At 36.4% G+C, this 12087-nt stretch overlaps 1 protein-coding gene across 2 annotated transcripts; it reads left to right on the top strand.

Annotated features, from left to right (window-relative positions):
- The first annotated feature begins 7278 nt into the window (after positions 1 to 7278).
- cxcl8a (chemokine (C-X-C motif) ligand 8a) lies at positions 7279 to 8944 on the top strand. Of its 2 annotated transcripts, XM_088605428.1 has the most exons (4): positions 7284 to 7458; positions 7636 to 7771; positions 8110 to 8193; positions 8422 to 8944. In XM_088605428.1, the coding sequence occupies exons 1-4, from the start codon at positions 7395 to 7397 to the stop codon at positions 8432 to 8434; spliced, it is 297 nt and encodes a 98-aa protein (XP_088461554.1). In that variant the 5' UTR covers positions 7284 to 7394; the 3' UTR covers positions 8435 to 8944. The 2 variants fall into 2 exon arrangements, with proteins under 2 accessions (XP_088461647.1, XP_088461554.1); XM_088605521.1 differs by lacking the exon at positions 8422 to 8944 and having other exon boundaries at positions 7279 to 7458; positions 8110 to 8197.
- Positions 8945 to 12087: the final 3143 nt, after the last annotated feature.

Genomic DNA, 12087 nt, shown 5'->3' on the forward strand with positions numbered 1-12087 from the left:
TGCAATGATATTATCTTTAAAGTCAGGATATTTGCAGGAGTAAACACACCAGTTCTAAAAGCGTTACATAACCATTGTATACAGTATATGAATTGTGAAGAGCTTGCTTTTGCAAAATGAGGTCACATTTGTATTTCCTGACCTGCAATGTAACTCAGTGTTTTCCTGCTGCAATAAAACCACACTGTTTATTATCCTAAAACTGGGACAAACTGGGACAAATTCCTTTGCTTTTCTTCTATAGATATATCTTCCTGGGCCAGAGCCTTTTGTTCCATGAAATATTTTTTATTTGTATCATAGTATTTCACCTTATCTAAAAACAACATGAAAAATGTCACAGAAATTCCATTGGTGAATAGACTTTCTCCCCTGTGCTTTTCTGCCACCATGTAATAATATCCTTGATATCACAGAGGCCTTATTTTGATCAGATTCTTGGAGTTTCCCCATTGCTTCTACAACAACACAGAAGAAAGGAGAGGCTGTGTGCGAGAGCATGAAGATATGTGGATCAATACGCACTGCAGGAGGGCTGACTTGGACTTTGGGATTTCCACATGTCAGAGACGCAGGAATTTCCAAGCTCATTCATTTCCCCTTTGTTGACAGCGCTGCTGACTGCTGGAGCCGTTATCATGTACAGGAGGCCCTCAAAACAGTGCAAAACAATGTAGAAAACTTTGTGAGCCTTGTACATTCTTTCCCTTACCAGTAGTAGAATTTATTTTTTTTCATTCAGAAGAACTGTATCCATTATCTTTGAGCCTTATTATTTTGCTGGGTTTTATTCATTTCCCTTGTATTTTGAAAAGGGCGTGAATATTTTTAGCATGGCTTTGCATGTTTATGCATCTCACTCCGGAATATTTATATATATATTTTAAATGCATATATAATCTGAATGCTTAATATGGAGAAACCCTTTGCTTTTTCCAGGTGGTAATGACTGCCATAGAAAATGTAAGGCTTATACACTGTACAAACTTTTAAAAAAACTCAATTTTGTCCGATAAACTCACTGTCAAAAGCAATCCCCCCCAACCACACACACACACAAAATAAAAGAAATACATGTTTTAATTTGGTGTTTTACACAAATGTTTTTTTTAAATGTCAGTTTTGAATAAGTATTATCAGAATGAAAAAGTTTTAGTCTGTGTGCACTCTATGGGTTTAACTCAACCCTTTTCCAGATTGACCAAAGTAACCCTAGTTCCTACGAACTCAAGAGAGTCAGCTTACAAAGGCATCTGCTAGATTCCTTTTTTACAGAAATGCATTGTTAAGCCCCCCAGTCGAATTAATTTAACAGCAAATTAAACACAGATATCAAACAAAATCTCAGAGGGTAAACAAATGTACAGCCTAAAGATAGCAATACATTTTCAGTCACGGTCAAAATAAAAACATTAGAAGGTTAATATCAGGTATGACATCACATCTGTTATAGACTGTAAGTTGCACCACTCTTCCTGTGCAGCTACAGCCAGCTGGGGGCTTGAACAACGCAACAGTCACACATGCTTTCACCATGACCTCTGCATACGTGTAGCGCTCTGCCAGGTCAATTCAGGGCAAGGGGACAATCCTTGGGGAATTAAAATGCCCCAACACTCCTTTTTCCACCACCGAATTTTGAGATATCCTCTGGTCCCCTGAATTAGGCATTTTCATCTGTCGGCTGCAAGTTACCTCTGAACTTGTTCCAGGCATTGCGATGGTTTTCATGCACATGATGAGCAAGAGCTGTTCCGCTAGCAAATTCTGTGTGTGTGTGTGTGGGGGGGGTAGACATTCCGTCTACCAGAACAGAACTGGTCTCCCAGTTTTATCTGGTTTCAATTATGCTAGTAGCAACCAGCTGTCCTTCATGACGTCACACGCCCTCATGCCACATGCTGCTCTTAGGTTGGGGTCAGGGCTGAAATCGTTTCTTTCCAATGGCCCTTGATACAGAGTCTTAATCTGAGCAATTGACAAACCCTGAGCACCCAATGTGTTCAGAAAATCACATGGCACGAGCACAGCATTGTATTATCTAAGCCAGCACACCTACCTGCTTGCAATTTAAAAAGTAAATAATATCCTGTACGCACCCCATGCACAACTGGTGCAAAACACAGACCCTAGTGATTTTCTAGTGCATCTCCACATATTTTAAGTAACACGTATGTGCAGGAAACGTAGGGGTAAGCGATTGTTCCAAATATGACAGCAGCAATCACTGTACCGTACTGTAGGATCTGGTGAATCCAAGCCACTCTTAATAATACAATTAATGTAATATTGATCCTTCCTTTGTCCTTCACTAACTAATAACCTGCAAAATGTATTGACATTTTCAGGAAGGCAACATTTCTCATTGAATTAATAAGCAATGCAAAATTGCGAGTACTTTTTTTTTTTGTAGTAATACGGAATAGTTTGAAAAAAAAAGGAAGTAAAAGAATGTGACACCAGGGCATTGCATGACCATTTCACTAGCAGGAGCAGATGAGTAGCACAGTACTTTCTGCGGGCAGTGCTTACTGTGTGTGCATGTCTCGGTACACTGTTCATGACCACAGTGAGAGTGATAAACGCATAGAGGCTTAGTGTTTTGTTCCAATTACTATAGAAATTTAAGTTCTTTTTAAATGTTTATAGAAAGTCATTTTAAACAAAAACATGTTTTGCACAAGAAAAGGTGGCTCGTTTCTGTGCTGACTCATGGGGTTTTCTCAGACTGGAGAGCAGTCTGCAGTGCAGTCCTACCGCTATCTAGGAAAGCTGCTTAAAGAATAACTGATAATGAAATATACTCATAAACTAGTGTGTAGATATGGAGCAAATATTTTCTTTTTATAGAGTACAGCATATAAAACAGTACTACTTTAATGCAACAGCTGTTTAGCATTTTCATACTGTTCAGATTTGATATAGCCTGATATAGAGTCCAAAGAGGAAATGTCCATACATTTCATTTTCTGATGAAGATTTTTCTTAAATGGATGTTTTAAAATTAAGTTAATGAAAAATGAAATGAAAAATGAAAAATCAGTAAATTAACATCCTGTATGATAAAGTTTTTATATCAGTCCCTGTAAATTCCTTAGGTGCAGTGACAATTGCTGGGGTTGCATGACTGTTTGGAGGCAAAAACTAGTAAACATGATCGAGGACCTTTTCATCCCTGTGACATTAATCTGCTTTGATACAAGGACAAGAGGTTTTGAAGTGATTTTTGCAAATGAACCAGAAAAAAATATGTTGGCAGGTTTGAAACTATCTGCTATTTCTCTGCAAAACATAACACTGGAAACATCCTGTGGCCATAGAGGATGTGATGTTGCTGATTGAAAGACATCTGAATGTCAGTGATTCAGCATCTGAACTTTTGGCACTACGACAAGACATGTACTGTTACAGCACTGTACATGACATGTAGAGGGGTTTTTTGTAATGCTGCGCAGTTTCCTCAGTGATTCACACTGGTAGCGTGCAGTTCGTGCGTATCCATTATGCATAGATAAGCTGCATCTTTCTTACTCAAGATTGTACTGTAGGTGAAAACATGTTATTTCCACATAGAATCTTGAGTTTAACAAAATTAATGAATCCTCCTTATGGTTTCCCTTGGACCAATCGCACTCAACCAGAACAGGAAATACTGGAGGCAATATCTGGGCAGTTCTCCAAACACAGCAGGCTAGCGAAATGCATTTGGAATTGAAAAATCAAGGAGTCAGATACTGTATGAAGGAAACCTCATTATGCATGTTTATGAAAAGCAAACACATTTGCCTTAGCAATGACTGATTATCCTTACTTTACATTTGTTTTCTTGAAGTAATAGGTTTGCTGAATTGTTTAAAATAGATTTTAATGACATGACCATTTCCCTTTTGTGGTTTTTCTCAGTTGTCCATCATTTCCGTTTTTGTTGCAAGAGTGTCTTTTACATCCTGAAACAAAATAAAAAACATTATTTTTTATCTGCTTGTAATAATCATGGGGGGATTTTTTTTAATTTCCTCTTCTGTGTGTTAATCATTTACTTAATGACATAACAGGAACACAAAAATGCAGTGTAAGATTGAAGCATGCTATAGACCATTTTCAAACCAAAATGATAGTGTAGTATTATTAGAAAATGATTAAGCTTAACCTATATTATACAAATTTGTACCCAATTAAGTTCTTAAATGCATTTTGTAATATAAAGCAGAAAGGAGTGTGCTGTCTAATACAGTACTGTATATCATGGTTTGTCTGTTTGATTGTATTCTATGATTCTCTTCTGTAGAATGCTCTGAAGCCTATTAGCAATGCAGAGAAGGAGGGGGGAGAATTCAGTGACAATGGGGTTTAAGACAGAAGTAAAATGTTCTTTTCAAGAAACAACTCCTTTGTTTTCTTCCAAATTTATTTTTTTTCTGGGAGGGGGTTTAACCTTCTCAAGTGGGACCCAATGGCACTGCAAGAGGAAAGCTCTGTCACTCCGACCTTCATCAGAGCATAAGAAAGTTTAGAAACAAGAATGCTCTATGTGGCTATTGTACTCCATCAATGTCTTGTTAACACCTGGGGTGATGAACATGTCCGTGTCTGAGCTTTTGCTTAGCTCTTCGGAAATGTAAACAGCACTAGTGATTTGTGGCTCCATAACAGCTGCCTGTAAAGCCCTGGATCTGTATCTATTTGAAAACATAATATCTGTAAAAAGAAAATATGTTATGGTCCTGGGCAAAGTAATTAATTCAAAACATCCATAATAATTTCTACAATGAATTACTATTGAAACAGATTTTTCCAGAAATGTCACACATGATAACTGACTGTTGTAAGGTATTATTATTATTATTATTATTATTATTATTATTATTATTATTATTATTATTATTATTATTATTATTATTAAGAAGAAGAAGAAGCAGTTAGAAAATGGATGGATGTCTAAAACCTGTTTATAGCTGTACTTTCATACCTAATTTCACATTTGCCCATTTTGACACAATGTAGAAATTTAGCAAGGCATCGGACCTGTTAAAGATGAGCTCAGATTTTGTTGAACCTAAGTAATCTCCATAATCTTTCGATTATTTCAAAGTTTCAGTGGTTTCTAAGAAAATGAAGACGGCAATTACATTTGTATCTGATCAGTTTAACATTTTTGCCAACAGTGCATTAGAAATTCTATCCCACCCTTCACCAAAGAACCTTTGCTACAGATGTCAAGATTTGATTAGGGGATCATTTTTAAGAGAATTTGACGTGAAGGGAAATCTACACAAAAGATATGCTGAAGCTCTTAAGCACAGATCCAGTGCTTAATTATATATTATATTTGAGATTATATCCTGCATTTTAATTGATTTAAATATGACAAATTGATACCATGTACAAAACTACAATCGCCGGTCAGTAGTATGATGGTTCAGCTCAGTACTGGCTCATTTATTGTACATAAACCCATCTGTGATCGTTCTGGAGAATCCTGACTTGCTGTTTCTGTCACTGCACAACAATGTGCTACTTCCAGCCTCTGTTTGCCAGTGTAGGATTAAACACTTGAATTAATAAATTATGCTCTTGTTTATCTATATGTCCGAATTCCAACATTTTGTAATTCCTCTCATCCTATGAATGACCAGTAAATTCTATTTAATTATAACCATGTTAAGAATTGGCAAAATCAGTGATGAATCAACAATGGCAAGAGGATAAGTCTGAAGGAAAGTGTGTTGTACACTCATAATTCGCAAGAAAAATGTGTGACATTATACTGAAATTATTCTGTGACTGACATACAAGTAATGATTCTGTAGTAGACTATTTTTTGGTGATGAATTATCTGGGATTGCACTGCAGTCCTGACATTTCAGTGATATTTCAAGTACATTACTCCCAATCAGCCATTTAACTTTTGTACTCATTCATCCATGCAACTAAAAAAGACGTTCAAGCTATTTATTTCCAATATTAGAAGGGATTATTATCTAGCTTTCTTTAACATCAAAACAAGGGGTCAGAGAAATATCTTATATCAAAGACAGTGACCAAAAAGAACCAAAAGGGATTTATTAAAATGAGGTCATTTTATCAGGTGTCCACTAATAACCCAGCAAAATATTTGGTTCTAGTTAATTCCACTGACCTCCATTATTGCCTAATGGAAATCAACGTTCCAATGTGATAAAAATACCAGAGGCTTTCTTTAGAAAGAAAAGGAAAGAGGCCACTTGTGCTAATACACCTAATAATAAAGATTTGGTGGATGATTTGTTTGTAAGAAAACAAATGAAACAAACACATAAAACAAATGCACAATAAGAATAATAATAAGTTTGACAAATATGCATCCCCTTCTGACAGAATATTTTAGTTATTTTTGCTTTGTATTTATGCCATACAGTATACAGTACTATATGTATACTTGCAGTTAAACGTGTAGGTCTACTTGAAATCTGAAAGCAGAAACACAGGTACAGAGAGGGTTATCTTTATATCTAGAGCTTTGTGATTCAACTTGAAAGAAAAATGTAACATGACATGTCTGTCTCCAGCTATCTCCAGCCTATAACTTTTCACTGGGAGTGATGGGAGTAATTTATTAATTCCAAAATATGTTGTACTTCTTTCTAATCTATGGCAAAAAAACAAAATCCACAGCAAGTCTGATTGCATGATCATGTTTAAAGCAAAGCTCTCACTAAGTCACCTCCCAGGTGGTATTATAGTAAACTACATGCCAATAAAGAAAAGAGGAATGTAGTTACTGTATAAATGTGTTAAAACACATTTTTAGACAAGATGTAAACATACTAAATCTACAGCACTTAAATTAGACAGAAACCATCACACAAACTTGAAAACTCAGAATTGCGACTTACAAACTGAGAATTACGACTTTATATCTCGTAATTGCGACTTCGAAATAGCCCACATTTCATAGTCTGTCCTTTTGTTCTCGTAACGGATTCGGGTTCTAGGGCTTGTGCCCGCGCCGGTCCCACCCTAGTTCGTGCCTCACTGCATGGGCTCGAACCCAGGTCTTGCCAGCTGAGCTAAAGAAGACCTTCTTTTTTTAAGTAAAAAAGGACATACAATTGACTTTTAAGTTTTTAAGTCGCAATTCTGAGACATGAAGTCGCAATTCTGAGATACTAAGTCGCAATTGCGAGATACCATAGCGCGTTTTTTTTTTACTCCCTGGCGGAAACAGGCTTCCATAAAAATGTGTGTGATGAACAGACAAGCGGAATTTCCTGTGTACATCCCCAGATGAGTCACTTCCAGGACCTGATTTTAAAAGCCCTGCATGCTCAGAGCAGCGGCAGATTCAAACTGGAAAGAACCACAATCCAGGGGTTTTAAATCGCATCAGAGAAATCTCACAGCCAGAGAAAACCATGAACTGCAAAATGACAGTCATCGTGCTTTTTGTCTGCCTGACTTATGCTGCTCTCTCAGAAGGTAAGATAGCTTTCTGATAGCGTCATATGAATATACGATTTATAAGTAGAACTCAACTATGTTAATTAAACACACCTTGGTTTCTTTTTGGCGTTTTCTCAAAATATCTGTTCTAATGGTTTTTTTTAATTCTCCCGCTGTTTTTTTATGATCGTTAATTGTAATATATATTCACAGGGATGAGTTTGAAAAGTCTCGGGACGGAGCTGCGTTGTCAGTGCATCAATAAGGAAAGCCGGTTCATCCACCCCAAACTGATCCAGAATGTGGAGCTCATTCCCAGCGGACCGCACTGCGCAAATACCGAAGTCATGTAAGCGCATCTCCATTATGGGAAGAAAGATTAGTGTGCAACCACAGTAATTATAATATAAGTATGAAAAGTCGGAAACCTGACTACAGGCAAACAGCAGCCATGATTTTAGTTTACAGATTTTATGCGGGACCTAATACGGTCTTGTCTGTTTCAAAATATCTTAACAAGAAACGCAGGCTTATTCTGTCATTTCTAGCGTTCAAGGGAGAGGGGGTTCATTACTCTATATTTACTCATCATGAATTACCTTTTGTTTCATGGCTTATGAAGATGCTATCCAGAGATGTTATGGATCAGGTTTTTAACTGTGTCTGCTCTGTACTGTACATTCACAGCGCTACCATGAAGACAGGCAAGAAAATCTGCTTGGAGCCCACTGCCCCCTGGGTCAAGATCCTCATCAAGGCCATCATGGAAAAGTAAGTACTGCTTTTCTATTTATACTGTAGTTATGTTTGACTATGGCCTAAAATGTACCAAATGAATGTACTGTAAGTGATGTTTTTTAAAAAATTCTGCATTTACCATTTTTCTGAATTAGAATCTAATCTGATTTCATTTTATGGCTGAATACTGTTCAGATGAAAGATTGTATCTGGATTATGTAAAAATAATGTAAAATAAACATATTTCTTTGTTTATTTCAGCCAAAAACTCTGAAGTGGAGAGGATAAAACCCATTTATGCACAGGACACTTTACAAGACCAAGAAAAAACAATATTTATGAAGGAATCTATTTTAGTCATTTCTTTGTGACAAACACTGTAAAAAAATATCTCAAGTGCTGTATCTAGTGGCATTAAATTAGTGAAATACATCAGCTTTGTGTCAAACATGTCAGAACAGTCATCATCAGAATTAGGAACAGACAGTGAAAAACTTCTCAGATCTTTAAGCATAAATTAAAATAAAAATTAAAGTTTTTATTTATGAACAACTGTATGGATAATCTGGTTTTCAGATGTGTTTCAGATGTATGTGTTAATTTAAATGAAGGACCTTTTATTATTATAATTTATTTATATATATATTACTGTTGGGAGAAGGAGTTTGCATTTTTCATTATTATTTATTTTTATTAATATTGTGTCTGCCAGAAAATGAATGCTTGTGAAAAAGTGAATCGTGTTTAAGAAATTCACAATAAACTTAAATGTCTTGCAAACATTCATATTGCTTTTTTCATCGTTTTATTGTTTCTTTAAATATTGCAATTTATTCAGAAATACTGCCACCAAATACAATGCACACACACACCAATGAATCCACACTAAACACAAACCTTTGAACATGAAGAGTTTTAAGCTTTAATTGAGATCAATTTACTTTTATCTGAACATTGAAATATGAAATTAATAGAAAATATTATTTATTTTGGTACTAAAACAATATAGCAAGAAATCAAGTTCAATGTTCCAAGGGTGTTTAGTTCTAGCTAATTTACTACGCTTGCTTCAAGCTTCAGTTTTTATACCTCTGATTAATTTGAAACCAGTATTTTGTTACACTTTTAAGTGCCTTCTGTGTCCCTACTGTTGAAAAGAAGTGTAAACACCTTTAAATGTATAATCCATTGTTAATACAGTACCAATATCCTAGGAGTAAGAGACACTAATATAAGTCAATGGATAATTAACAGATATCAGACTTATAGTATAACTTTTTCAATGATTATAAGTAACTAATTTGCACAGGTATGCACAGTAATTATTTAAATCTTTTACCAAATCTATGCTATCAATTTTATATTTCAATAGAATGAAAAAAGTTAAATTTAATTTGACACCTGAATACAGAACACTGTTCTTTGTTTTTCAATGTCTGCTTTGAAGCGGCTGTATTGTAACATCTAAATAAAAAGCATAAGATGAAGACTAATGTTTCTGTGATGATCATGACATTCATAAACACTGCCAAGAGATTTTATTTTATATGTTGTAGGGTTTTGTATTTTACTTTGTCTTTTAGAAGGTGTTTCTCACATTTAACACAATTATGGCGATGTTCTCTGTCAGGTAAGTGATTAGATAAGATATTTTTTGGAAATTTAATGAACAACGGTGCACTGCAAGATAAATGATAATTTCATACTTTTAAATGCATACAGAATATGCATTGTTCAGAAGTACAAAATAATTCTGACAAGTTCATTAATGGAATGTCTGATGTGGAATTTTAAAACATACAACTACTCCAGGGCAGTACTGTGGCCCAGTGGTTAGTATTACTACAATGCAGCACTGGGGGCCCGGGTTCAATTTGTGGGATGCTCTCTGCATGAAGTTTGTATGTTCTCCCCATGTTCACATTACTTTTCTCCCCAAAAGACATCCTGGTAAGATAACTGGCTTCCGAAAATTGGCCCTCGTGTTTGAGTGTGTGAGTCTGTGTCTCTGCTCCTTGATAGACAGGTGTCCCATGTGGCCCCCCCCCCCCCAAAAAAAAACAGAAATAAGAAGTATACCTTTAAAACATTTTAGCAGCAAATTAATCTGAAAAACAATCTAAAAAACACAAGCATGATGGAACGTGTGGTGCTTATTCCAAATGAGAGACCCAGGATAACAGATATTTTAAGTTCCAAACATCCTGCAGATGGTGTGATATGGGACCGATCCTTCTTCAGTACACAAGAGTTGAAATCAGTCTAAAAAACAAGAAAACTGGCGGAGATGTGGAGAATGACACAGTGGCCACACCATGCTCCAAAGAGCATTGTGGTGCTCTTTCTTAAGATACATTTCCTTGGTTCTCTCCAAATCGCATATCCCCAGAGCACACTGACCCCAATTTCACTGGGTGGTGACCAGCAAATGTTGCAGCTCTCCAACAACTCGTGCTTTTCCTGGCAAGCCCTGTGAGAAAGGCACAGCACCACGATCAGCATGGTCTCATTAGTGGAATGATTCCATCTGACATCAAATGCAGGAGCTTACAAGAGAAACAGAACCTGCACACCCTTTACTGACTCTTAACTCCTGGTGAGGAACCTTTAGAAAGATCCTTCATTCTCACAGGCTTCTCTTGGGATTAATTTATTTTGCATTTAGATTTTGTTCTTTATTAACTGTAATTCTTATAGTTTAAGCAATGGTATGCCTATGTATACAGTACTGTATACTGTATACACACAGTGATGATGATCATCATGCTGGTGATGATTAAAAATACAAAGATTTCACATTCTGTAGCTGCTTGAGCTTGCAATCATGACACTTTCAAACGAGAAGTTCTGCTTAAACACCCCGACTTTAAAGTGATAAAGCTAAACATTGCTGATAGAAGTTACATAAAGAAAACTAGATTCTCCATCGCATCAATATTCCACAACTTTACTGCAGCAACCCTAAATAAATTTTAAGTGCAAAAGAATAATTTGAAAGGGTCCAAGATAAGGGTAATCGTCTCTCTATGTGTACCAAAAAGTGGTTCAAACTGACATCAGAGCAACTGCTTCTGTCTTTGTAAGTTTCCTCTGATAGACATTGAATTTTAAGCCATGACTCACACAGTGATATGACAAATTTGACCATGATGAGCAGAGAGTTTCTGAAACAAATGAAGGATAAAGCAGTAGAGAGGCACATATTATACGGTCACTCATCCCTCTGATTACAGTGAAGTCCCTCATTAAGAAGTGAAATTTGTATCACACTACTCTGACACTATATAACCCAGACTGCTCTTCCCAACTGGGCAACCAGGCAAGTAGGAAACTGGTTACAGATGTCAATGTGCAACCAACACTGACCTTGTCAGGTCAGTGCTGGGTGGTCAAAAGGTCTTTGTCTGAGATGGGAGTCTTCATTCATCCCAGTCCCTACTAAAAGCTAGACTGTATGAGTGAGAGGCAGGCAGAAAAGACACCATTACTGATATGAAATGTACAGTACTGCACTCATGTAGCAGGGTGTTCAATGGTAAGATTAGACAAAAATCGAACATTCTTGTGTAAATGGAAAGCATTACAGTACATCTGGTGTAAGCCTAACACGACATTACACAGTGAAAAAGCACCATCCCAACTGTCAGAGTGGTTACAACGTCATGCTGTAAGTATGCTTCTTATCACCAGGGACTGGGAAGCTTGTCAGGACTGGGGGGAAATGAATAAAGCATCATATCCTGAATCCTAAAGGCAAATTCTCAGCATTTTTTGGAAAACTCAAGTTTTATTGGGACAAGACCCCGAAACACAAGGCCAACAGTCAAAGTAACAGTGAAAAGGTCAGACAAACTGAGAATGAATTGCACTTCAGTGCACTTCAGTCAATCAAAGTCCTGACTTGAATCCAAACGAAACGTGAAGGTG

This window comes from Lepisosteus platostomus, chromosome 1 (assembly GCF_059453375.1).
Source record: "Lepisosteus platostomus isolate fLepPlt1 chromosome 1, fLepPlt1.hap1, whole genome shotgun sequence".
Taxonomy (NCBI): Eukaryota; Metazoa; Chordata; class Actinopteri; order Semionotiformes; family Lepisosteidae; genus Lepisosteus; species Lepisosteus platostomus.